This window comes from Sylvia atricapilla, chromosome 5, assembly GCF_009819655.1.
Source record: "Sylvia atricapilla isolate bSylAtr1 chromosome 5, bSylAtr1.pri, whole genome shotgun sequence".
In the NCBI taxonomy this organism is placed as follows: domain Eukaryota; kingdom Metazoa; phylum Chordata; class Aves; order Passeriformes; family Sylviidae; genus Sylvia; species Sylvia atricapilla.
This window is the reverse complement of record NC_089144.1, coordinates 60,690,669-60,716,419: the sequence shown is the minus strand read 5'-3', so window position 1 is coordinate 60,716,419 and position 25,751 is coordinate 60,690,669. Positions and strand designations below refer to the sequence as shown.

Sequence of the window (25,751 nt, the reverse complement as noted above, 5' to 3'; positions counted from 1 at the left end):
TTTAGTTCTCAATTGGTTACCATTAAATGTATTGCATTGACTCAGAGGTGAGGAAACTGCAGAGTTTCTTGCTGTCTGCAATGCATGTTGGGCAGCATGAGGTTTTCAGATCAGGATTTGTTATTATTGATTTGGTATGGTATGGTAGAGTTTTCTTTGTTTTAACTCAGAACAGTTCATAGCCATGTGATTAGGAAGTTGATGCAACAGAGAGTTGTTGTAATTGATCATAGGGGAGTAGAGACCGTTCATTATAAATTGTTGTTATTCAGGGCTTTAGATCAGTTTTTTTGTTACGTATTATAACAAATAATAATGAAAAGGACTTACCACACCCACTATGCAGTGTTTGAAGCCATTTGTAGACCTAAATCCTCTTTTTCCTTGACTTTGTTTCTCAGACCACCAATTCTCCCTAGTCCTTCTCCTTCAAAATCCATTCCAATCCCACAGCCCCTCCGACCAGCAGATGAAGACCATCGGAATCAATTTGGGCAACGCGACCGATCCTCTTCAGCTCCCAACGTCCACATCAATACAATCGAGCCAGTCAATATTGATGTAAGTATTGCCAACAGTTAGGTCAGGAATAGTAGATTTGGTGTGTTCCTTGTGAATATCAGTGTGTTAAATTTACTGTGTTCACACAAATGCTATATTTCTAAGATAATCTTCGATGGACTGTCAGAATCTTCAAAGATCTTTCGTTTTTCATTTTTTTTAATAGATTATTTTTTGCTATTGAGAGCCATAAGAACACAAATCATCTATACTATAAAAGCAGAACTGCCTTTTGCCAGTCCTGTCTTTGTAATTTTCAAAGAAACATTCTGCCCCAGCAACTGGGTTTTTTCCCTGTCATTAGTCCCAAGGCTCATGCTGTTAGTTGTAGCTAGTAACCACTCTTGCAAACCATTCTGTGTTAAACACATTGTTATGCAAGATAGACTTTTTAGTATTTGTATTCCAAGTAATATTTTTAGCATTGAAGGAAACAAAAAAATTAAATTAAGCTGAGTTCACATATTCTGATAGTTCCTTAAGAGTTTAAGAGCTCAGTACGTGTTGTTCTGAGCATTCCTTTGGAGTGTTCAGAAACTGCTACACTTAAAAATTTTTCCACAATTTTGAAATCTCTGGGTGGTGAAATGTAACTAATAATAATGGTTGGTACTACCATAAGGACAGTTAGGACCTTTTGAGGTGTTGCCTTTTGCTAATTTTGCTAAAATACACAGTTAGTATTTTACCCTTAAGTCTGCTCTCTAGACATTAGTCATTTGTCAGGTGAGCAGTCTAGAAATCTGCCTGAACACTGAGGCACAAAATGTGTTTTGCATGTGAGCTGAGTGAAAGGTGAAATATTAATTTTAAGAGTGTGCCTATGAGGCATTTGCATGTGGTATATGGCAGTGGTGCAGCTGAGGCATAACTAGTGCTTTTGGCAAAGCACAGGTGTGTAAAGGAAGAAATAAAATTATGGAACAAGAAGGGAATAAATAACAACAGTGTAACAAAAAAAACCCCTTTATTGTAAAAATGGACATAAAGGAGGAAACTGCTAGAGTTTTCTACTTCTGTTAAAAAAAATAAAATCCTTAGTGTAGTTTGCTTTTAGTCTGGGCACATTACAAAAGATAGTCTCAGTTCACAGAGTGAAGTGAAGAAAGCCTTCTGCAGTTAGTCATTTCTGAGAAGAACAGTGTCCTGGCTATGCAAATCAGGTGTGTTGTTACAAGAAGAAACGAATGAGGATTCATTTGATTGATGTACCTCAGTACAGGAAATTTATGTCCCAGGTTGTGATAGGACAATTCAGATCATTTGTGTTACTGTAACAGGAACATTTGACTCAGTATTTTTTGCTGTGTTTTGACCAACTGCATTTTTAAATCATTATTTTCTTGTAAGCATCTCATTTTACTACTGAAAGATGCTGTTTTAAAGCAACTTAATTTTGGGTAGTGTAGTAGTTCTTTGGAGTCATTGCCATTAGTACATCAGGGTAGGAAACCACTTTTGTTTCATGGGCAACATATGTCACTGTGAATTCTCAAACTTAGCAGTCTAAATTAAACACAGCTTTTTAATTTTTTATAGGACTTGATTAGAGACCAGAGTTTACGAGGAGAGGGAGGTAAGTAGTATTAAAACTAACTACTGTGTTACATTTAATTACACAACTGCTTTGTCCCTTCCTGTTACCCTACTTTCTTCTACAAAACACAGCCACAATGCAAAATATGACTAGAACAAAAAAGTGAATTTACATTTGCTTCTCCATGAACTTAGTATTTGTTTCGCAAAAATTTAAGTCATTTGCTGGTCATTCTGGGAGTGGGGGAGACAGAAGGAGAACAAGTTTTTAAGTAGTATCTTGGTTTTTTTTTTTTTTAGTTTTAAAATTACTTTGCACTTCCACGTTTTTTACTCACGCACACACACTCTTCTTCATTCACATGGCTGCACACATACACTACAACTTCCCAGAGATTTTTATGCCTGTTGTTACCTTTTCACCCATGGAAACAACAGGCGTTTTCAGTGAAAACCATCGTGGTAGATGGGCCTTCCATATAAACTGCTGCATCCTAAAGCAGCTTGAAGTACTCCAGTTCTTCTCCCCCTCTACCCCTGCTGAAGTTGCTGCTTTGCTGTACTGCATGCCTGTGCTACTTCTGGAAACAGATTATTAGGATCTTACACTGAAGCCAGGTCTTTTTATGTTTCCTTCAGTAACTCAGTGCCCTAATTCACAGTTAAGTCAGAACTAGTGCCAGGAGGTTTGTTTTTCTTCATGTGTTGTGCACGGGCCTCTTAAGTCACTTCTCCCACTGGTTTCCAAGGTCCTGAAGAGGGCTTCTTATGTGCTATATTTATTCCTATGAATATAAGAATAAAACAGAAATATTGAAAATGGAGAAATACTAAGTAGGGCAGGCATATGACAGTTTTTCCAATTGCAAATCAGTAACACAGTTGTCTCCTACTAATTGTAACTTACTTCAGCCTTAAGTATGGGTCTGAATTACCATAGTGCACCCTTTCCTGGTCTCAAAGGTTTTGTCCTGTGGGCTTTCTCTGACTTTGTTTCTCCCATGCAAATCTGGTATTTGGTAGGATGTGTTGTGTTTAATGGAGCTGTCTTTAATAACGCCAGCAATAGGCACTTTTAAAAAAGAAATTTCCTTTAACCCTGCAAGCTACTAATTGAAAGTTGCCAGTTCTAGCTATTTTTGTATGTGCTGATAGGTGTGGCTCCCCAGAGTTTTGCCCATTTTGTCCAACATTTAAATGTTGTGCGATCATGTTGGTTTTAACTTTTGATCATAAACTGTCTGCTTGGCATCTGAAAACAATTGGCTATTTCCAGTCCTGAAACTGTGTTCTTGGGAATTGACTTTTTTTCCTTCAAAGTACAGAATCAATCTATGATTAGGAGTCAAAGCATCCTAGTTATTTCCCATGACTTCTTTCATTTCTTCTATGTGTCTGTCTTTCTGTCTCTGCCTGCACGTCTCTTTCTCTCTAACAGCCCCTTTGAACCAGCTGATGCGCTGTCTTCGGAAATACCAATCCCGGACTCCCAGTCCCCTCCTTCATTCTGTCCCCAGTGAAATAGTGTTTGATTTTGAGCCTGGCCCAGTGTTCAGAGGTAGTTGGGCTCTTCTTTCTTGTTTTCACCCAAACAAAATAAGTAAAACCACAGATGCTGTTTGTGCCTCACCCTCACACCGTGTGTATGTAAGTGTGTGAGTTTATCAAAACACCTCTGTTTTTTGCTTGGCCTGGCTGGAATGCTTTGAATGTGCTTTTCACACATACTCACTTTCACCTTTACACACTTGAAAATTATGATAAATGAAGTCTGACTTAAATCCTCAAAAGCAAGGAATTTCATAGTTAAGGTTTTTCTGTGGACCTTAACATAATTATTCTAAACAACGGTCATTGGATCGCATTGCAGTGATTTTGAAGATAAAATTATGTCCTTAACTTAGAATTTCCTTGACTGTTCAGTTTAAGTCAGTTCAGTGCTATAACAGTCTTCTTTCTATATTTAGTATTTTTTGTTTTGAAAAGCAATGTAGGAAATCAAATGTGAATTACAAACATTTCCATTGATATCTTGTTAGGTCTCAAGCTTTTCAAGTAATGTGTCATGTCAGCTTTCAACAAATACTTCATTTTGACAATGTGCTATTGACACCACATCGGGGCTCTAGATGGTTTTAGTAGTTTTTATTTAGTTAGTAAATTTGACTGAAGCAGTATTTACTGTGTAAGATGAGACACTTAGATTTTCATGTCATTGACCGTGGGGGTAATTCAGGCCTTAAGCTGTCAATGGATCTGTTGTATTGCACAAAATTTAAAAAAAAAAAAAAAAAAAAAAAAAAAAAAAAAAAAAAAAACCACAAACCTCTGTGGGATTTTGTATGCTGGAGAAACCAATTATTGAGTAATAGCATGAAATGTCTGTACTTGTGTCTCGACGTAATACGTGCAGAAATGGTTAGTTCAGTGCATGTTGTATGGTTTTCAAATGCTACCATCTTGGCTGTTTCAAAGACTTTTGTTTCAGAATATATCAAGAGCAGTTCACCTTTTGAACTTGTAAAGATCTTCCAGAAGTCTTTGTAAGAAGACAGGTGTTCCCAACAAGCAAACTGGCTACAGAATCAAATATGTTAGATATGGCTTCAGAGTCCAAGCTATTGACTTAAATCCAGCATTATCTGAAGTATTCTACTGTATTAACTTGGAAAACAGGCCATCTGGTATTATTATGAACAGATTAACTACAGTGTTCTGCCATGTGCTGTAAGCATTTTTGGTGAAGGGTGAATATTGTGCTAGTGTTCCCATACTGCAGTATTAAAATTTAAATAGGAGATTGTAGTTATCTCAAAGAAAATGCATCCCAGATCTTTGCTATTGCAGAGAAAATCCATAGCCCAGTAAACTTTCAGGAAATTGCTTGTGTTCTGGGAACATCATACATTTAATTCCATGTACGTTTGATTTCAGATGAATCATATAATAAATAAATAGCCGTGTAGTGGCTGTAATATGAACACAAGTGCATCCTTCAGGCCATTGGCTTCCAGCTGCTTATAAATGTAGTTAGGATGCCCAATATCCATCATAATTGTTGCTCTAGTACAGAGTTTACAGATGCTGTGTCCGATTTTGTATCTGTTGGTATGTTATTTTATGCATCCACTTCCAAGTGTATAGCTTTTAGCTTAATGACTGTAGTGATGGATACATATAGTCTGATAAACTAGCACTAAGTGACTGAATTTAAGCAACAGTTTTAAGTGCCACAAAGTCAGTTGTTGAAGTCTAGTTGCCTTTAGAAGACACTTTTTGCTGAAGAGGGGAGCTTCTAAGAGAATATGAGGAATAGTATTGTCTTCCCCTACTTCCCAGAGCACTGATGTGAGAGAAAGCAGTGGAATATTAGAGGTCTTGTTCAATGACGTACATTGTTTAGCAAAGCAGCATGAATTTAATTAACAGTTGACCCTATTTTATGTCCTTTGCATTGGAAGGGTCAGCATAACCTTGTTAGGAATAATTGTGATGTATTTTAAAAAGCAGTGTCTAGGTGAGGTGCTCTATTTGAAAAGGGCCACTGGGGCTCTGAAACAGCTCTCTTAGTAACATTTTTCTGCATAGATTTGTTTAGATAACCTACAGGCTACAGACATACTGTTCTTTTTGTGTTTCCTAGAACATGCTTCAAATAGGTAACTTGTTCTTTTTTAATCCTTTCTGAAGTCTAATATTTATTTTAAAATAATAATTCTCTGCTAACAGATAGCTTTAAAACAGCCAAATGATGTTCAGGTGGCACTTGGAGACTCAACCAGAAAACATTTCAATTACTTGCATTTAGTCTATTTTGATTCCAAAGCTGAACAAATAGTTCAGCTATTTGTTGGGTTCCAAAAAGCTTAGCTACAAGAAATATTAGAGGTAGATGCTGCTAACTAGAATGCTACTGTTCTTCTTAAAGAAACTAATGGAATTTTTAAAATACATTTTCAAGTATTTTTTTCTTACTTAAAAAGGAATTGTCCTTTTGTTAATTCATGAATAAGAGACTGGGAAGTATCTATACATGGATGTTTGTTATAGACTGGTCTCTTCTGAAATCTGAGACTTGAGCACTAGTTTGATATCAGGACAGTATTCCTGTATATGTTTGTTCTCTCTTAACATTCACACTGATGTTTAGAGATACTGCATCTTAAACGCAGTTCTTGCACCTAATATCAACACATTCTTGTAAGCTGGATTCTTACAGATAAAACTATCCTATTTCTGAAATTCAGGCTCAGCTGCAGGCTTGTCTGCAACACCTCCCGCTTCTTTGCCTGGGTCACTAACCAATGTGAAAGCGTTACAGAAATCACCAGGACCCCAACGGGAAAGGAAATCATCCTCATCCTCAGAAGACAGAAACAGAATGGTAAGGGAAAGAGCAGCTGTTTTCTTTTGTAGAAATACTACACAACCATATTCCTCTCACTTTTCTTTCATCCAAGTTTTCTCAATTATTTTGAAGACAAATATGGCAATGATCAAAGACTCAAAGCCAATAAATAATAGAGTGGGATAACTACTTTAAACCAGTAATTAATTGTGGGACTGATATATAAAGAATTTAAATAATTGACTGAACTCACTTTTACTGGTGTGCCTCATATTGTAATGCCACATTCCCTTCATATAACATCTTAACTTTTCCCACCATGATTTATAAACTTTGATGAAAGTAACAAATGTATGTAGTAAATTTTTATGTAACAATACAGGAAAGTGTAAAAACATCCATTTTTTAAATTCACAGTTTAGTAATATGATTAAGAATTTAAAATCAAATACTACTGTTTTTTTGATAAGCATTTCTTAGTATTTTCTGGTTTTAACACTGCCAGAAAGCTGTTGCAAATGTTTCATACCAGATAATAATTTGCCATACCTATTTTTGTGTAGAGCTAACTTGGAAAGTCCAAAGACCACATCTCAAAAAGAACATCTTTTTAGGACATTAGTGATGGGAAATGGTGGTGAGAAATTTTTAACAAAGGAGCTGTTTCCAGAGACGTTAATGCACTTGTTTTCTTCCTTTTTATTACTTTTGCACATATATAAAGAAAACTCTTGGTCGACGGGATTCAAGTGATGATTGGGAGATACCGGATGGACAGATCACAGTTGGACAAAGGATAGGATCTGGATCATTTGGAACAGTCTACAAAGGAAAGTGGCATGGTATGTGGCCTTCATGGCAAACAGCTGTTCTTGAGGAGGTCACAGTGCCTGCCAGGGCACACCCAGCTGCACAGCAGTTTCCCACAAACACACCTAGGATTGTGATGGCTGAACGGGAGACAGCCCGTGCCACACAGAGGGAGGATGGGGCTCCTGGGCTGCTGTAGGCAGTGCCAGAAGATTCAGGGAGGCAGTTCTCCTCAGCACTGGTGAGGCCACACCTGGAATGCTGGGTCTAATTCTTGGCTCCTCAGAACAAGAGAGATGTGGACATAATAGGGAAAGTGCAGTGAAGAGCAGTAAATACGGTTTTTAAATTAATAAGTAGTGTGCTAAGTAACTAGTATAAGAATTTCTTTATGTTTCAAAAGTCAGTTCTTGCATATTCTTCTGAACTGAGAAATTATTAGAGTGAAGATGGAACATTACAAAGGCAGAAATATCCATCTTGATGAATGAGGATTTCAGATGTGTATTTTTAATAGCTTTGGCCTGGCTGTGATTTCTCAGAGTAAAGAACAGTATTTCTACATTTTACTGAATATTGTCTTACTTTAAAATTGTAGTGATTTCTTTCATGTAAACTAAAAAAACAGTGTATCCCCAAACTTCTGATGCTCTGTGTAGCATTTTCTCAAGAGAGAAATATGTATCAATGGCACTTACTAAAAATTGCTGTTTTAAAGGTGATGTGGCAGTGAAAATGTTGAATGTTACGGCACCCACACCTCAACAATTACAGGCTTTCAAAAATGAAGTAGGAGTGCTCAGGTAAGAATATTTTAGTGGCATGAAATAGCATATGTAGATTTGTGCTTCATTAATCACTGGATTTTAGATCTCCATTAGAACACACTGGTCTCACTCCTACATGATGATAAAATAACCATTTAAAAATACTTCTTTGTACCCACTATATGTGTTTGTCTGCACACCTGTGTTGTCAATATATATATGACACATATATGTCCAAACACTCAGAACTAGTTTTTGCTAATGTACTACCCCAGGGCACAGTCAAGCCTAAGTGTGAGCTGTAGGCCTTTCTCTTCTCTCCTCTCATTCACATTTTGAAATTGAAGGAGAGCATGACTAATGATTGGGTTTTCAGCTACAGTCCTGCCCACATTATCTGTTGTTTAATAGTTTCTGTTCAGTAACTTTCATTTCTCTGAGGTTTGTTTTCATATGTAATTCTCATAAGGTCATTTCTTGATTTCCTTTTCTCATGTGTACTGCTTCTGCTGTCTCAGAGGAGGTATTTGGTTTAGGTTTAGGTTCAGCTCTTAAAAGAAGATCCATCAGCATGATATGGTAGAATATATGTTGTGAAGAAACAATACATTTACATCAAAGTACAGTCTTGAGCAGTGTGAAGCATAATTCTGTTTTAAGAAGCAAAATAGCAAGAAGGGTTTTGTCCCTGGAAACCTGACATGTTCAGCTGAGCACCTATGCCACAGAAACATCCCAAATAAGCTACGTGGTAAAAGGGAGTGGTCAGCTTTTTACCCTAGGAAAATGTTAGTTCCAAAAACTCTAACCTCGTATTTGTGGAAGTAGAGGCTTTCTGGGGTGTGCTACTTTGGGTATCACATAATTTTCTTGACAGAATTCTGGTAGAACTTAATGAAATCAAGCATCTTAGTCCAGCTTTCTGCTGGTAGTCCCATAGATGGACCCAAGCCTGTTTGTTTGTTTGTTTCAGAACATAATCACTTGTCCTATCCTTTGACCCAGACAAGGCAGATTTATCCATACTTGTGCCTTCTCCCTTATGATTCATCATTACTTAGATTTGTGGTAGGATTTGCAAGAAACTGTTTATTTTTTTGTTTCCTCAGCAGTTACTCTCAGCTTCACTTGACAAATTCTTCAATGTGAAAAAGGCACAGTCACATAGCATAGAACTGTCCTAGTCTACATTGCTGCAAGGACAAAGGCTCACACACTGGGATCCCATGTTAATTTTTTAATATAAGAAAACATGAAAGAGTTCTGTCATTTTTCACTTACCCCAGACTAGTTACTCCATGTCAGTATGATAAGAAAGGCTAACTTGAGGAATAATTCATTAAATTAATCTAGCAAGAGGTTATGATGTTATCATAGTAAGAGTTGAGATTGACCCTACACCTTCTGTTTGGAAGTATGTATGTAGACTGTGATAGATCTGCCTGCATTTTCCTTATTTCCTGATCCGATTTCCTCCTGATTCTTACTTTTTTTGTAAACAGGAAAACACGACATGTGAATATCCTGCTTTTCATGGGTTATTCAACAAAACCCCAGTTGGCTATTGTTACACAATGGTGTGAAGGGTCCAGTTTGTATCACCATCTACACATCATTGAGACCAAATTTGAAATGATCAAGCTAATTGATATTGCACGACAGACTGCTCAAGGCATGGAGTAAGTATTGAATTACTTGTCTGCGAATGAGCACTGGAACCATGTTTACTTATCCCCTTCGCACTCTGGCTGACATAGGCAAATAAGGCCAGCTCTCTGCTCACTTTGCTGAGCCCAGGGTCCTATTTCAATCATCAAAGCATCTGGTGAAAGTATCAGAGCTCTCTGAATAGCACGTTTCAACATCTGAAGAGAACATACCTATTTTGTTCTAAGGATTGTAAATAATCCTTACTCCTACAGAGGGCCATCGAGTTAGAATTTACCAAACTAGTGAAATATTGTATGTCAAAATCATAGCACTGTAAGACCAGACAAATCACACTTCAGCTGAAAAACCACTATGATTATTGCAGTTCATTGTGCCATTTTTCAACTCGGTATTCCATTACATTTTCAGTCAAGAGGCGTGGAGGTGTTCGCAGCAACCACCCTTAGCCTTCTGTTAGTCTGTGCATCTCCCCAGGCTCCATCTGTAGGTAGGGGAGATGCAGAAGCTGTTTTGTGAACATGATTCAAAGCAGAGACACAAATTGGGGCTTTTCCAGCAGTTTTGTGCCAATCTCATTGACTAAACAAAGAGCCATGGGAGACTAATTCAGGCTGTATCTGCTGTGGGGCAAGTACTTCCCTCTGTGTTCCCTGCCATCTGTTTATCCAGGCTGCAATCAGGAGATCTTTTTTCCACTCCTCTACTAAAAAGCAAGTCAGTGTGCCCGAGTACATGCTGAGATTGGGAAGCACATTTAGCTCCTGCAATTTAGAAAAACCATATCTAAAGCTCTGACTAGCTCACAAAGTCTTGACGGTCCCCATTAAGGCTGGGAGGCAGAACCTTGAGCATGGAATTGTATGGAAAAAATTACTGAAGTTTTTTTACTTTGAATATTGAGTTAGAATTGATAAACAGAAGTTGGAGCATAATTGTTATTCATCAGTAGCATCAGATTTAAGCTGGAAGTCTAAGCTTTATTTTATTTTTTCCTGTGAATGTTGCAGAAACTGTCATGGGTAACTCAAGTTTTACTGCCTGCATAAATGTGCAGTTTGAATGTTGACAGAATTTGTTTCCGTACTGTAGTGAATTTTCAATTGTTAATTGGTGATGTATTATCTAACCCACCTGATCTGTGATATTCCTTTTCAGTTATTTGCATGCCAAGTCAATCATCCACAGAGACCTCAAGAGTAATAGTATCCTTTCCCAGAGATGTAATTTTGGAAAGTGAAAGCCTTCCTGGCGTTTTTTGTTTGTTTGTTGTTTCAGGGACTTTTCTGCCAGAAATTAACTTACTGATGTAAAAAGCTGTTCATGTGTGAATATTTGCCAAATAAAAATTTCACTGAGAAGGGGTAATATCACTAATAACAAAATAGGAGATGCTTGCTGTGTCTTTTGATTTGATTGCAATAACATAACGAGTTTTAATTGGTATCACAAAGCTTTTTGCATCCTTCGGTCTCTTCATGTAATCAAAGATTATGTGAGTTGGCTCATGGAATATTTTTAGCTTTTCTCATACTTGGCACTTCATGAAAGCCACCTGGCCATGGTCTGTTCAGCTCTGGCCCAGGCATTACTTATGTAACCCTTACATACCATCATTCACCGTGCTGCTGCTTAAAACCTGTGTCATGTGGAAACCTTCCTCAGTGATGGTGAACGGTTGAAACTGTCATGTTCATGTTGCAAATTTGTAGGTGTTTTTTGTTCTTTCAGGACAGGGGCAGCACTGCTTGTCTGTTTTCCCTTAACATTCCTCCCTTAGATATTTTTCTTCATGAAGACCTCACAGTAAAAATAGGTGATTTTGGTCTAGCTACAGTGAAATCACGATGGAGTGGGTCCCAACAGTTTGAACAGTTGTCTGGCTCCATTCTATGGATGGTAAGCAAGGGGGAAGTGGTGAGCTTGTTTCAACAAATTTACCTTTGGCCAAACTTCCTACTCCTATCCCTCTGACACACTAACATATAAAAGCTGGCTTAAGCTGGAAAAGACAAGCAGTGATATGAAGTAGGAAATGAATGTTTTTCAATTCATCTTTAAGCATGTGTTTTCCAGTAGTCAGCAGAAAAACTTTAGTGTCTCCATCTTTTATTTTGAGGTTTATACTAAAATGAAAATGGTGGCTGAGGAAAATGAGTATTGTTAATCTAGGGTTGAGGAGAAGGTGAGAAAAGCCTTGCAAAACATCCTGCAAAAGAGTAGAGGAAATATGTCAGCAAAAAGTAACATGCTCCTAAGTTTTATGGATTCAAGAAGAGTTGGTTTGTACTGCAATCTCACATGCAGCTCCATTCCCTCCTTTTCTCCCTGGAAAAACTTAAAGCTCTGTTAGCTGGCATTATTTTCAGTGTCCATTAGAATTCTGGTTTCCAAATACCTTTTCAACCTGGCCAAGGTCATTTTGCTCTGTCATAGAGGAATAAAAGGGATCACCAAGCTGAAATGAAGCAATGAATTTTGAGATTCATATCAGCATCCACTCTATATTAGGACCCAGTAACACCTGAAGGCAAGAGTGGGCCTTGCACCTGTGCCCTGGAGCGAGTCCATGTTTTGTTGCTGGTAGGTGAGGTGCAGCACAATGTAGAGAAATAAAAACTCTTTCTGGCCTTCTCTGATACAGGCACCAGAAGTTATTAGGATGCAAGATAAAAACCCGTATAGTTTTCAGTCGGATGTATACGCGTTTGGGATTGTTCTCTATGAACTGATGACGGGACAGTTGCCATACTCCAACATCAACAACAGGGACCAGGTAAGGGGAGGCACTGATTTAGTCAAGTGTGGTCTGAAACAGATGGATTCAGCCATGGGTGGTGAACTTCCTGATGTTCTGTGTTTGATGTTTCTGATTCTGATGCTGTGAGATGACATTTCTTCATTTTCTAGAGCTACCTTAGCCACATGCCAACAATTTACTTCTCTTGAGGTATTTTTTGTGTTCTTTTTATTTTAAATATAGATTTTCAGCTTCTGAACTGGTTGCCAGGATACTTATTAGGGAGAGAGCAGATTACTTAATAGTAATCTAGTTTAGAATAGTTCTGCAAAGGCGAAATGATCCCCCATATATGTGTTCAATTATTCTTCTTGTTCCCCCCGCCCCTCCACTTGCAGTGACTAATAAATAGTGCAGCTACAGGAGTGACAAAACAGAAGAGCAGTCGCTGAATGTTTTATATTGATTTCAATTTTGAGAGAGCATGCACCATCTAACTGAATCGCAGGGTATCAGCATTTCTCAACTCCTGCTTGTTGGACTATATAACTTTCCAGAGTCTGGGGATCCTGCAAGAAGATTACTTGATTGTGAACAAATATTCCATAAGTCTTAATGATCCCATACACTGCGGGGTATGCAGGGTAATATGTCTCCACAGGATAGGCCTGTTTGGGAAGGCGTACCTGATTATTATTTCTGTCTAACCTGAAAATAGTATTTATGCATCAAGATCTTCGGTGTAAACTATTCTGTGTCTGAGCAGTGATGTATTTGTTGGTTGTGTCCTCATCCCTTGTTTTTTCACTGTCAGTACTTGAGAATTGAAACCATAGCAACGTTCATCTGTGAATGCCGTTTTATAAGGCTGCTTCCATATCTGCCAGAACACTTCATCCCAATTCATCAAATTTGGAATGACTCCTTTTTAGGTTTTTTTTTTCCTTTGTAATTTTGGTTCTGCCTTTTGGGAGAAGGTAAATGTCTGGATTCCTGGCCAGATGGATCCAGCCTTCTAAAGACAGTATCTGGCCTTGTTTAGCTTTTAGCTTTTGAGATCTGAAAGATGAACCCCGTGATGTGGGTGCTTACAATGAAGAGCTGGAACAAATTTTAAAAAGCAAACCAAGCCAACATATATGAGCTAATATCTTAAGTTTTGTCACTCCTTGTCTATTATATAAGAAGTTGTAAATATTCCTCACTCTCTGGTGCATCTGCATCAGCTACTATGACATAACCAAGATTGTTAGTGAGCAAAATGTCAGTCTTGTTGTACCTGAGAGTGTTTCTCTCACTGTAAGAGATTTTTCTAGACTGTTCTTGTAGTGATAGTCTCTTTTCTCTAGTCTAAAACAATAGATTAGCACCTTTACTATTTATAATGAAACTATTTGAAACATAAATAGTAACGAATTTTGAGTAATTTCAACTTGTGCAATTATTTAGAAAATACTAACTGCTAGATAATGGTAAGTCTGATTGCAGCAGAGGTAAGGGAAGCAGTACACAAGTCTCTACTATGAAATCCTGCTCTGGCACATGGGGATTTCTAAAGAAACCATATGGGAGTTTTCTGTTCCTCCTTGATGCCAACACAGATGTGACTAAAGCAGAAAGTTAAAAAAGGACCAGGATTGTGTTAGTATAAATAACATGTATGGCATGCTTGAGATGTGAGGGTTTTCTGTTGGGTTTTTTTTTCCCCCCAGTGTCAAGATATGAAATACTGACACTTCATTAGAGGGAAGGTGTGATACACCTGCTGAGTTGTCTGAGTACTCAAAAAAGGCAGTGATTACTGCTGCAGTATGAATGGATCTTCGATTAGCTGGTTTGGAAGGGCTTCTTAGTGTCAGTGTTACTGCACTACTCAAACCACGTTGCAATTGACCTTGGCTTGAAATGATGATGTTTGATGTTTTTTTATATATACAAGAGATGATTAACCATATTTATGTTTTTTTCTGATTCCTATCAATTTACTTTGTTTTATGCTTAAGTTTTAGCCTTAGGGGGAAAGAAAGCCTTCCATGTTGAAATAATTAGTGTAAAAATACCAAGCCTGTCTGTCTCCTCTTGTATAGAGAAGAGGCAGTTTCCCTTTTTCTTTTGAGGGCTTTTTTTTTTTTTTGTCAGAGTGGGGGAGGTGGTCAGATGTCAAGAATAAGCTTTTGTGTTGGAAAAATCTGTGATAGAATCAATTCTCAGAAGGTAAAGGGTTTTAATATTCAAAGACCATGTGTTTCTTAAAATACCTTTCAGTGTGAAGTTGTTGTTGATTTGTAATATAAAACAGAATATTTCTTTTTACAAAATATTTATTTTTAGGCATTCTGTTCTGCCACAGGGTTGCTTGTTCTTGTTTTTGTCAGTTTTTGACACTGAAGAACCATTTCTTAGATGGTTATTGCTATAAATGGTAACCATTTACTAGTGTTCAAGCTTCACAAAAATCTCTCTGAGGAGGAGGAAAGATCTAATTTTTTCTCTGTACTGAATAGGTTAGCAAGCATTACTATTAGAAATTTGTCAATTTCAATACCAGATAATGTTTCCTGGGAGCAGAAACCTTGCTGCTGCAACCAAAATAGTCTAGCAAAATATTCACCTTCTGTTACTGTTGATTTTACCAGCTCAGCTTCTTCCTCTTTCATCTTTTTTCCCCTTAAATAAAGATAATTTTCATGGTGGGACGAGGATACCTATCTCCAGACCTCAGCAAAGTACGGAGCAACTGTCCAAAAGCTATGAAGAGACTAATGGCAGAATGCTTAAAAAAGAAAAGAGATGAGAGACCCCTTTTTCCACAGGTGAGGAATGCTCCTCTAACTCTCAACAGACTTTACAATTCAAAGTTGGCAACTCACTGGACAGTTGCAAATTTTTTTGATTAGTGCTATGGCAGGATTCATAAGACACCTGATTCAGTAACAGATTAGTTCTGTTTAATTAGAAATGCTCATTGTAATTTCAAAACGCAGGTATTAAAATGACCAGTGTATTTGGGAAAGTATTTACATGTTGGAGAAAGTTTCACCTGGGAGCTAATGAACGTAATAGTCACAGTTAGGCACACAAATTAGTACTTGGTGTATGTGCTCAGAAGTGTTTGCACTGCCCTCCTTGCTCTCCCCAAGCTTCATGAAGGGAAATGGATATTTTTGCCAACGAACTTGATTTGTATCGTGCCTGCTGAGGAAGGTTTGGGTTCAAAAAGCTTGAGGGGGCAGTAGGGCAGAAATCTGAGTTTCTCTGTTTTGAGTGTAACCAAATCGTTTTCAAAAGATAAGGAGCTCCCCCTGCTGACTTTTTGGTCAATGTTGTTAAGCAAAATGCTGGCAGAGCTGGGTTTGTTTGCAGCCATGGCAGCAGGTACAGGTACTATGGCATAGACAAGGAGCCCAATAAAAAGCAAGTGTTTTCACTGTGCTTGGAAGGAATCAATATGCCTTTAAAAAGGGGAAATCCCCAAACTATTCTTTTCAACTTCCTTAGGATATAAACATCATAAGTGCAGTGCACTAAGCTATATTTTAAAAATCCTTTTTTTACTATGTGTTTAAATATTTTTCTGTAGTTAATTGATATTGTGCCTTTGGTTTTAAGAGAGTGTTACAGCTTTGGAACAATAGTTTTGATCACTTATTTTTTGTGGTTTTAGATTCTTGCCTCCATTGAGCTTCTGGCCCGGTCATTGCCAAAAATTCACCGCAGTGCATCTGAGCCCTCGTTGAACCGGGCTGGCTTCCAGACAGAGGATTTTAGTCTATATGCTTGTGCTTCTCCAAAAACACCCATCCAAGCAGGGGGATACGGTGGGTTTCCAGTGCACTGAAACAAAATGTGAAGGCATGTGCCTGTGTGTCTGTGTGCTGGTGTGTCCTGTGAGTGCAAGGTGTTTGTTCTCAGTTCCTACCAGCTCCAATTGTAAGGTTCACTGAGGGAACAAAGACTCACTTCCTAACACTGGGCATTGAATGCTCCCAGCACAGAGTCTGTGTTGGTAACTAGTGCCCTGGGAACAGGACAACTGGCACAAGAAGGACTGTAATGTCACTTTTAAGAGACATGGGAAAAGTCACTTCAAAACAAGCAAAAATCTTCTTAAGGTCATCAGGTGTCATTTTTGCCTAGTTTATTGATTGGAGTTAGTTACTCAGGAGTGTATTTGATATGCATCTACTCAAGTTGTGGTGGTCTGTTGTTTTGGGGGCTTTGGGTTTTTTACTTCATTTGAGGTCATTATACTTGAGCAATAAGCTTTAGATTCTTCATTTAGTGATGGTATTCATGTGGGAAACTCTTGGAAAGATAAACTTACCTTCAAGGCTGAACACAGTCAAAACTTTATCGTGGTCAGCAGAAGTGAGCAGATACAACACAGAATCCAAAGAAAGCCCTGAATAACATGTGACTCTTGTCTTGAAAGTGGACGTTTAAATTAGTACTGTTTAGGGAGCATCTCTTCCTGCAGAAGAGTGGTGAATGGGTTGGAGCTTTTTTGTGTTACATTTTTTTTCTAAATATTCTGACCTGATATAGTTTACACCATGTCCAAATGTTCTCTTACAATGCAACACAGAGCAGATTCTGAATCTGCTTTTACCAAGCTACAAGGCTATTACTGGTAATGGTGCCTGTATCCTTCAATTAGGACGGATTTCAAAATTTATAAAAACATTTTAAATCTCAAGCATGACCAAATGCTTTAAGAGGAAAAATGCTGCTAACACCCGTAATAGGAAAAGAAGATTTGAAAAAGCAGTTTTGTTCATGGAAATCAGTGTTATACCACGGATTTTGTTAAGATGAAACGTGTTAATTATTTTAATATTGTTAAGAATACACTGAACATGCTTCTCTTCAGTGACAAATTGATTTTTTTCACTTCCATGTAAAAGCTGCTAGTTTGACTAGGCAGAAGTGAAGCAGTTGGACTAGATATCTAACTGAGAAAGTTAGACACTGTACCAAAATCCTGCCAGCTCATTTTGGAGACTGTATTTTTCTCTGTAGCGTTGCTCTGGAACAAGTGCATCAAAGTAGTGGTTCAGGTTATATCAGTCTTTAATGTCAGATTAAAACAAGATGTACAGACAGTGTTCTTGTATGTTTTGAGATGAGTTATGTGGTTTTACTTGGTTTAAACTGCTGAACTGTTAGTTTTCACTGATTACTCTCCATTGGAAACAAGCTATTGCTGCTTGTTAGGACTTTAAGGGCCAGGAGTTCCTAGTGGTTTCTGATTTAGGTATTCTTGGAGAGCAGTATGTTTTTGAAATAGATCAGGAATTCCAAAATGTTTTGGTCTACTGCTGTCTGGCAACTGAGCCTTTTAAATTGGGAGGCAGATTTAGAGAGCTTGAAGAGATAGAGGAAATTTTTACAATTTCTGGATGGATTATAATGGTCCTTTTGGCTTCTGCTTTTAGAATAGTTTGGGAACTAACTTCTCTCCTTTTCTTAGTCAAGAAAATTTAGCTGTTGAAATCTGTCTATGGAAATAGTTAGAGGACAAAAGTTGTTATTGTTTTAGAAAATCTGTTTCCCATCTTCCTGGTAGCTTCACCTCATTTTGGCAGGCTTATCTTAAAATGAAAACAGGACTTAAGTGTTGTTTTCCTCTCCCGTTTTTTATTTTATGTATCTGTCCTAGCAGTGATGAGGAATGTTTCCAAAGCTGTAGAGTATGGTATTCAGTAGCGAGCAAGAGGATGCTATTGGGTCTCCTGCAGAATGTAGAAATGGAGCATCCCACACAGAAAAGTCTTACCCACAACAGGGAGTTGCAGAGAGTGCAGAACAATCACCATTGCCCTGCCCAGGCTTATTCTTGTTCAGGTCTGCCAAGTCAGTTCAAACCAGTTAATCCTTGGGCTAGTGTTATCCTTCTTGTTCTTGGGATTGTTCATCTGTGCTATGGGAGCCACAGTTCTTGGGGGGAAGTGCTGCCATCTTTAGACACATTTGGCCCCATTTCCTGCTGTATGGGCAGTGCATTTTTTCCTGTGTCACCTGTTCTTACTGAGCATTTTGGGTTCCATGGCCATAATGTGATTTTAGCTTTTCACTAAACATTTTATGAAGCCTAAAAGGAGGCTGTTTGGTGGATCATTAACTTTATCTGACAGAGAGGCATTTAGAGGTCTCATTTCTATAAGTTCTAATTGCTTCAATGAGATTTAGGAGTATCTGTGGGATGAAGGTGTCTAACTACACCTGTGGATTTGGGTCAGGGTTCTCAAAGGTGCAGGCAGCTCAGCTATATTGTTTAGAAACAGATACCTGTTGGTTCAGAAAATGTGCCTTTAGGATCCCAGGTTTTTCTGGAGGAGTAATTTATACTAGGTGAGATTCCTTTTTATTTTACTTCCCTATGTATCAGTACAGAAACCAAATTCATCTTGGTACCTTCAACATGTTCCAAATTTTTACTTAGCCAGTGGATAGTATCCATACAAAAGATCTGCACAAGATCCAACTGAAAACTACCTCCTTTTTTTTTCTGTGTCTGTGAACGTAAACCAGGCAAGATGTTGGAATCTGGTGTTTCCCTGCGATTAATCAGTCAGTCTCTACTTCAGTAGATAAGGCTGGCACAGGCCCTGAAGGGAACCATTCTTCTCCTTATGATTGTTGTGAGAAACATGCCATCTACCCCTTCTATCTAGGATAAGAAGTACAGTCAAGATGATGTGTATATCCCACATCATAGTAATCTCATGAATTCGGGTAGCTTACAAATTTGTGAGAGTACAGAATGGTAGTTGCATCTTAAATCCTTCTAGGAATTGGGGGCAGCGGATTCATTCAGAACATGCCTTTATAATACATTGTTTGGAGGCAGCATGAAAGATCTTGATCATCTTTTTAGTACAGGTTGTTTGAAAGTGTGCATTTAAAATAGTTTCACTTGCTCTGCATGAGATGAGCATGAAAAGACTAGTAGCTCACTTGAAAGGTGTTTGTAAGAAGTGTATATTTTCAATGCTATCAATCCTTTGGAAAGAAATCGCTTTGCTACCAGTCAAAGCAAATACCTGCAGTTCTGCCTGATAAAAAAGCACCTCAGATGTTTGGCTCACAATGAGTATAAATATCCGGGGTTTTTTTCTTGTGGCAAGTTGCTAAGCATGCGATTTCATAGGTTGATGTGGGTAGGTATAGTCATGTACATACCTCACCTAAGGAAAGCTGTTACTGGCAACTGCATTTCATACATGTTCAACCAACATAATCCCCTTTTTAGATGACCGTGTTACCTATTTTGGTCTCCTGTTGATTTGGGATCAGATTAACACTGGAATTTTGAAAGGGGAGATTTAGCATTAGCTTGTCAAAGAAAATGTGCTTGCTAAGGTTTTGTTTAAATGGTAGGGAAGTCTGAAAATTACCTTTTTAAAGCTACCATTCTATCTCAAATAATTCTTTACTTCTGGTCCTGTTTTTCCATTGCTCTTTCCCAATTAAAAGCTCGGGTTTTTTGGTTAAATCCCTATATGACTATTGAAATCTGAATTATCACCAGAAATAGGCAGAAGGACAAGATGAGTAATGAGGGAGCAATCTCAATTTTTATAAATTGATCTTTAATCACCAGTTTAGAATGGCAGACTGAAAAACAAATTTAATCTAGCATGTTTTGAAAGAGGTAGCTAAGCATAAATGTCACTTAAGAATTGGCCTCACAGGCAATACTTGGTGACTTTTTTGTCCTTCTCTTAAAAGAAAACATGTACAAAACTTGAGGTGTTTCTAGAAGATACTGTGAAGAGAGTTGGGAGGTCAATGAACAGTAGCAGAAAAAAGCAAGAAAAAATTACCCAATATTTAGAGTATTTAGAGCAAGAGTTTCATCTGGTGATAGAACTAGTAAAATAGGCAATTAGATCCATCATGAAGCTTTTATTCTATTGTTGTTAAAACTTAAGCCTGCCACCACAGGCCGTAAAGATACATAAGAGCTTGAGGCCTGTCACAAATCCCTGTGCCACCCTTACTTTGGACTTCAGGTGTACTCCCTTCTCATTTCCCATGAGACACAGAGCCCTTTCCCTACTTTCTTCAAGTTCCCTTAGAACTGGGTCAGCTGTTCCTCACAGGCCTTTTCCTCCCCTCCTAGTGCAGACAGCTGACAGCTCTTCTTGACAGCTCCCCTTTGTGAAAAGCAAGACATTTCACAGAATTAATGCTATAAGCCTAGAATTTTGTTTGGAGGGATGTTTCTGTTTTGTTTCCAGTATTCAGTATAAGAATCCTGAGAAAAAACAAAGCCAATAATACTGTCACTCTTGAAAAGATGGAAGGACACCAGATAGGGAGCAGTTGTTTGAATGTAATGGCATTCAAAACACTTCTGTTGAACAGAACAAAGGCTCTCTTGTGCCTGCTTATCACTCCTTCAGTATTAGGAAAGTTCTGTGAAAGTGCTGTCAAGAAAGTGGCATGAACTAGCTCAAAATGCATGTGAAACCCAACATGGGGAAGTTATATGTATGTTTCTTTCCTCTTTCTCCTGAGTCCTTTTGATTATGCTTAGTTAGAAACCCCTTGCTGAAAATCCTAGAGAATACAATTTCTTTGTGGGTGGCAGGGATTTTTTTTGGGGTTTTTTTGCTAAGTATAGGATTAAGAGGATTAATATCTTAGACTCAGCTTCTATTCAGTCTTCTGTCAAACTCCTGAAAGACTTTGAGCAACAGTTTTACTCTGTGCCATAGTTGCATCCCCTCAGAAGTAGGACTACGACTCTGACTCACAGTGTGGTGACACTAAATAAATTATGGACGATTTCAGGATATCATCACGTGTGTAAGCACTGCATATAATTATTCTTTATTCAGTAATTCTGAAGGAAGCATGAAGTTGCTTTATTTGTTATGCTCCCTGTGAAGCCTAATTTCTGGTCTGGGATTGAGTAGACAGTCTCTCCATTGTTATACTTCTGTCAGTGGGTTGCTGTGTTTGGTCTCTTAAAACAAATCCTAGCGCTCTGTAACACTGGTTTTCCATTCAGGCACTTTACTGTATATAGTCTTTAAAGGGTAATGGATGTCTCATATAGTTCTTTGTTATTAAACTAGTTTTACAACAGAACAGAACTGGTTTGCAGTTGGATGCATTTATTGAAACTGGTGCTTCTCAGGAAGACATATGTGCAATAAGGAATTTAAAGTAAAATTAAGATGACACATGTAATTTAAAAATGCATGATGAATTAGATTTTGCTTGAACTTTCACCTTCTTGGGAAGAATGGGTACGGCTTGCTTTCAAGAAATCCTTGGTTGGTTAAATACGCTGGGTCTGTATTCAATGTTCTCTCACTGTGTATTCTCTTGTGCTTTAATTTTAACAGTTTGCATTTTTTAACATCTTTTATATTCAGCCTGATGTTCAACTAGTCTAGTAACTGAAATCATCTTTTTAAACCAAGCTCTTGTCCTCCCTCTACAGGAGAATTTGCAGCGTTCAAGTAGCCACAGCACCATGGCAGCACCCACTCTGTTATTTAAGTCTTGTGTTCCTACAGTTTCTTAACATCAAAACTCCATTCTGCTCCGCAAAACCTAAAGTAATTTAGAAAAGATATCCATAAGCTTAAAAGTGGAGCAGAATGGAACCACCATTCCAACACAATGGGAAAAAGTACCTTTTTGGGAACCAGAGTCCTCTGCTGCCAGTGTTTCTCCTTCAACACAAACCACCACGTGCATTCGGAGACCTGCAGTGGCTGCCTGTGCCGTTGGCATCATTCCCAGGAGAGAGGAGAGGGCGCTCGTGGTGTGACTGTGGTGCTCGGGCGTGAGGGGATGGAGCTGCTGCTGCAACTTAGGAGACTTGCTTTGGATGGTCTGCAGGCCGCCTTTCTCCCTCTAACAGCGTAACCATCAGAGGCTGAACGTCTGATGAGTGCTCATTTCCAAGAATCATTTTCCCTTCTGATCCTTTTTTTTTTTTTTCCTGGTGTACTTACTGATTTATGGACAACGCAGTATCCCCTTTTCACTGTATTACAGTGTCAAACACCTCAATCTGTCTATATTACTGGGGTTTGTTCTTTTAAAATTAAACGTGTGGGGAAGTGGGAGCTGGCGATGTTATTTCGAAGGCCGAGAGGTTCATCTGAAGGAAAAGGGGATGCTGCCACACCTTTTTTTCAGATTTACTTTACCACTTCTTAAAAAGAACAAACAACAGCCATCATCTTTAACCTTTTTCCTTTTCCAGTATTTTCTTGGTGTGTGCATATACAACATCTCTTTGAAGGATTAGGTCGATCCTTCTTTTGTTGGTCCAGCAACAAACTAAAGTTTAAAAAAATGTAGCGAGATTGTCCTCTCTTTTTTTTTTTTTTTTTTTTTTTTTTTTTATCTCATGATACAATGTATTTATCAAAATGCTACTGCAGCATCTAAAGTCTGTAGAAATCCTGATACAGACTATGAATGGTGTATGTACCTACTTTAAAAGTTTTATTTTAAACGAGGGTGCAGGTTTATGCCAGGTACCTTACCAATATGTAATGTTTTCATAAATGAGGAAAAAAGTTCTCAGGTTGAATTAATACAAATACAATCCCCCCCCCCCTAGAATTAGACATTCCAAAAATTATGTTTTGGTACTTTCAAGAGCTTTTTTTAAAGGATTTTTATCCTGTTAACTAAACGTCCTCTGATAAGTATGTGTGTAAATGTGGAGCATCTTGTCCTAATGGCAAGTTGTTAGATCAAAACAAAACGGTACTTGCTGGATCCACGCTGACTACTCCTCCTCTCTTTGCTTTCCTCCCTGTCATCTCTTCCCTTCTGTTGGTCTTTCCCTTCTGTACACTTTGCAAACTACGATGAAGGTGGTGGTATCTCCATTAGAGTGCTTTGTTTTCCTGTCCTCCAGTCCTGGTTTTCAAATGGTTAGTAGCTTTTTGAAGAGTTACCCAGTCAGGGAAAACAACAACTCATAAAGTTCTGCACATCATTTATTTACCTCTAGTAGAATATCTTGTCGTGTGATCTGCTTGCAGAGTTCTCTGGTATGTGGTATTACCTGTAAATTATTTGTACAGAAGTAAAGCAGACCACATTGGAGAGAAACTCAAACTCAGACAGAAGTTTCCAGAATTTGATTTGTATCAGCCCTGTACCACTCCAGGTGAGGCAAGAGAGCTGACCTCCCTCTAGCAGGGAGGTTCTTGCTGGGAGGAGGTGGGGAGTGTGTAACAAACCCACGACAAATAAATGAAGGAGTTAAATGTGTGTGAATGTGGTGTCCATGCTAAACGTGGCTGTACTGAGTGAGGGTGCTGTCCTTCCCTCCCTAGGGAAAGTTGGACTGTTCTGTCTGTCGAAGGTTGCTCCCAGATGAAGGGAAAAAGCACATGGGAAGCAGAAGGCGCTTTTAGTACCCTGGAATTTTGTGGTGTTGCTGCGAGTCTGTTACATTTGTCAGTAAATATTTACTGGGGCTATAGGGACCGGACTGATCTGAAGTGGGAATTAAAACTGAAATACTGTGTATTCATATTAATTCCACAAACATTAGCAAGATAGCAATAGTGAATGACTTAATAGTCACTACAAGAATGAAGTGATTCATGTTGGTACATGAACAGAATTGATTTTGTATACAGGACACATTGTAAAAACAAAGAAAAAAAAGCACAAAATTTTTTCTTGTCTGCTGTGGGTCTTCAGATGCTGTAAGGTTTTTTCCTTAGAGAGGTTGGCAGAAATTTAAAAAGTAGCAATAGCCACTTTCCAGTGTGGAGAAGCTGATGCAGAGCAGTGGTGTGCAGATGGTGCAGAGTGCTCCCTGGTGATCATCTGAGGCCAGTACGTGAGATGGGGAGGGAGCCTGGGGCCACTGGTGGCAGCAGGCAGGTGGGAGCATTGACAGGCTCCCAGAGGAGGGAGCAGTCACTGCCTCTCCTTTCACCCCGTGCTTAGCTCCAGCCCCTTCATGGCCCGTGGCCCCGTTTGTACATGTCAGGGATGCTGAGGTAGAAGTTCTCTCAAAAAAAGCTGTTAACAGAGCAAGTATGGACAGGTGGTTCGACACTCATTTGTTTTACAGAGCTTGTTAAAAGCTTTCATTTCCTTCCACCAAGTCATGCTGGCAGAAGATTCTGTTAGAAACTTCATTCTATCTTTGCTCAAAATGAACTTACTTTGGTGAAGATTCATTACCCATTAGTCTACAATATGCTTCTTGAGCCCATAGGAAAAGCACAAGGAAAATTGCTATCCTTGTCCATGCAAAGCACTTTATAAGTAACACATGATCTCTGGGGGGTTTTTTATTGGGGTTTGTTTGTAGTTTTGTTTTTCTATTTTGTTTCTGGTTTTGGGTTGTTTTTTTTTTTCCCTGAGGAATGTGCAAGTTGTTTGGCTGCTGTTTAGAGAAGTCCTTTCAGGATGCATTTCTACTGGTTTTCTTGTTTGTTTATTTCCCTCCAGATAGCTGTAGTAATGTGTGTTTGTCTGTAAGAGTTCCCAGGTAATGCTCATGCAAAACTTTGGAAGAAATGTGGTTTGTAAATAATTGGGATTATTTTTGGTTTTATCTTTTCCTTCAAGAGTTTTTCTGGATGTCTTGCATGCCATCAGAACCAGTCTTAAAGATGCCCTGTAGATGTTTAGTGAATGGGGAAACAAGAACAGATGGGAAATGAGTGCTCTCTGTAGCAGTGGGATGAAGGAAGTAAACTGAAATGACCAGTACATTCATGCCTGTTCCCCCAAATTCCTTAAGCTTCTTCGTGGTGTCCCAACCACAGGCACATGCCACAGTATGGAAATATGAGTACATACTTCATGTGAACATGCTGGGACAAACACCTAGAGAGTCATACTGCTTCTTTTAGCTCTATAGGATCTTATATTTCATAATAATTTGCAGAAGTACCAGTGTCCAGTCCCAGCTAATCATGTCTTTATCAACCAGGCACAGACCTTCCTCTCTGCCTTTCCTTTTCCATACAGGTGACAGAGGCCTGTTACACCTTCCTGCCCAGTATGGGATTGTTTCCCCTGGTATATTTGCCAGAACTGCAACGTTGTGGTGGAGCTGAAACCAAATGGCAGGAATATAGAGGCCAGGTTACTTTGAAAGTAATTTCTGTGTCAGTTAAGTCCTACATAGCCTCAGATACAATTAGCCCAATCTTTCTTTTTTTTTTTTTTTTTTTTTTTTTTTTTAAACTCATGTAGGTCATTAAGTGAATCCACTTTATCTTTTTATGCTTACCCAAAATCATCTTTTCTTGTACTTGAATGCTCTAGCAACTGATGATGATGCAAAATGTTTGAGAACAAATACTGC

The 25,751-nt window shown here is 38.5% G+C and overlaps 1 protein-coding gene across 1 annotated transcript in view; it reads left to right on the top strand.

Annotated features, from left to right (window-relative positions):
• BRAF (B-Raf proto-oncogene, serine/threonine kinase) overlaps positions 1 to 24,971 on the top strand; it is a 77,623-nt gene extending 52,652 nt beyond the window's left edge. Inside the window, exons 8-19 of the mRNA XM_066319706.1 lie at positions 402 to 561; positions 2,101 to 2,137; positions 6,345 to 6,481; positions 7,170 to 7,287; positions 7,974 to 8,058; positions 9,525 to 9,701; positions 10,849 to 10,895; positions 11,471 to 11,589; positions 12,335 to 12,466; positions 15,109 to 15,243; positions 16,095 to 16,248; positions 21,888 to 24,971. Of these exons, the coding sequence (XP_066175803.1) occupies positions 402 to 561; positions 2,101 to 2,137; positions 6,345 to 6,481; positions 7,170 to 7,287; positions 7,974 to 8,058; positions 9,525 to 9,701; positions 10,849 to 10,895; positions 11,471 to 11,589; positions 12,335 to 12,466; positions 15,109 to 15,243; positions 16,095 to 16,248; positions 21,888 to 21,910 (1,324 nt within the window). The 3' untranslated portion in view covers positions 21,911 to 24,971. The remainder of the gene's footprint in view (positions 1 to 401; positions 562 to 2,100; positions 2,138 to 6,344; positions 6,482 to 7,169; positions 7,288 to 7,973; positions 8,059 to 9,524; positions 9,702 to 10,848; positions 10,896 to 11,470; positions 11,590 to 12,334; positions 12,467 to 15,108; positions 15,244 to 16,094; positions 16,249 to 21,887) is intronic.
• The last annotated feature ends 780 nt before the right edge of the window (positions 24,972 to 25,751 follow it).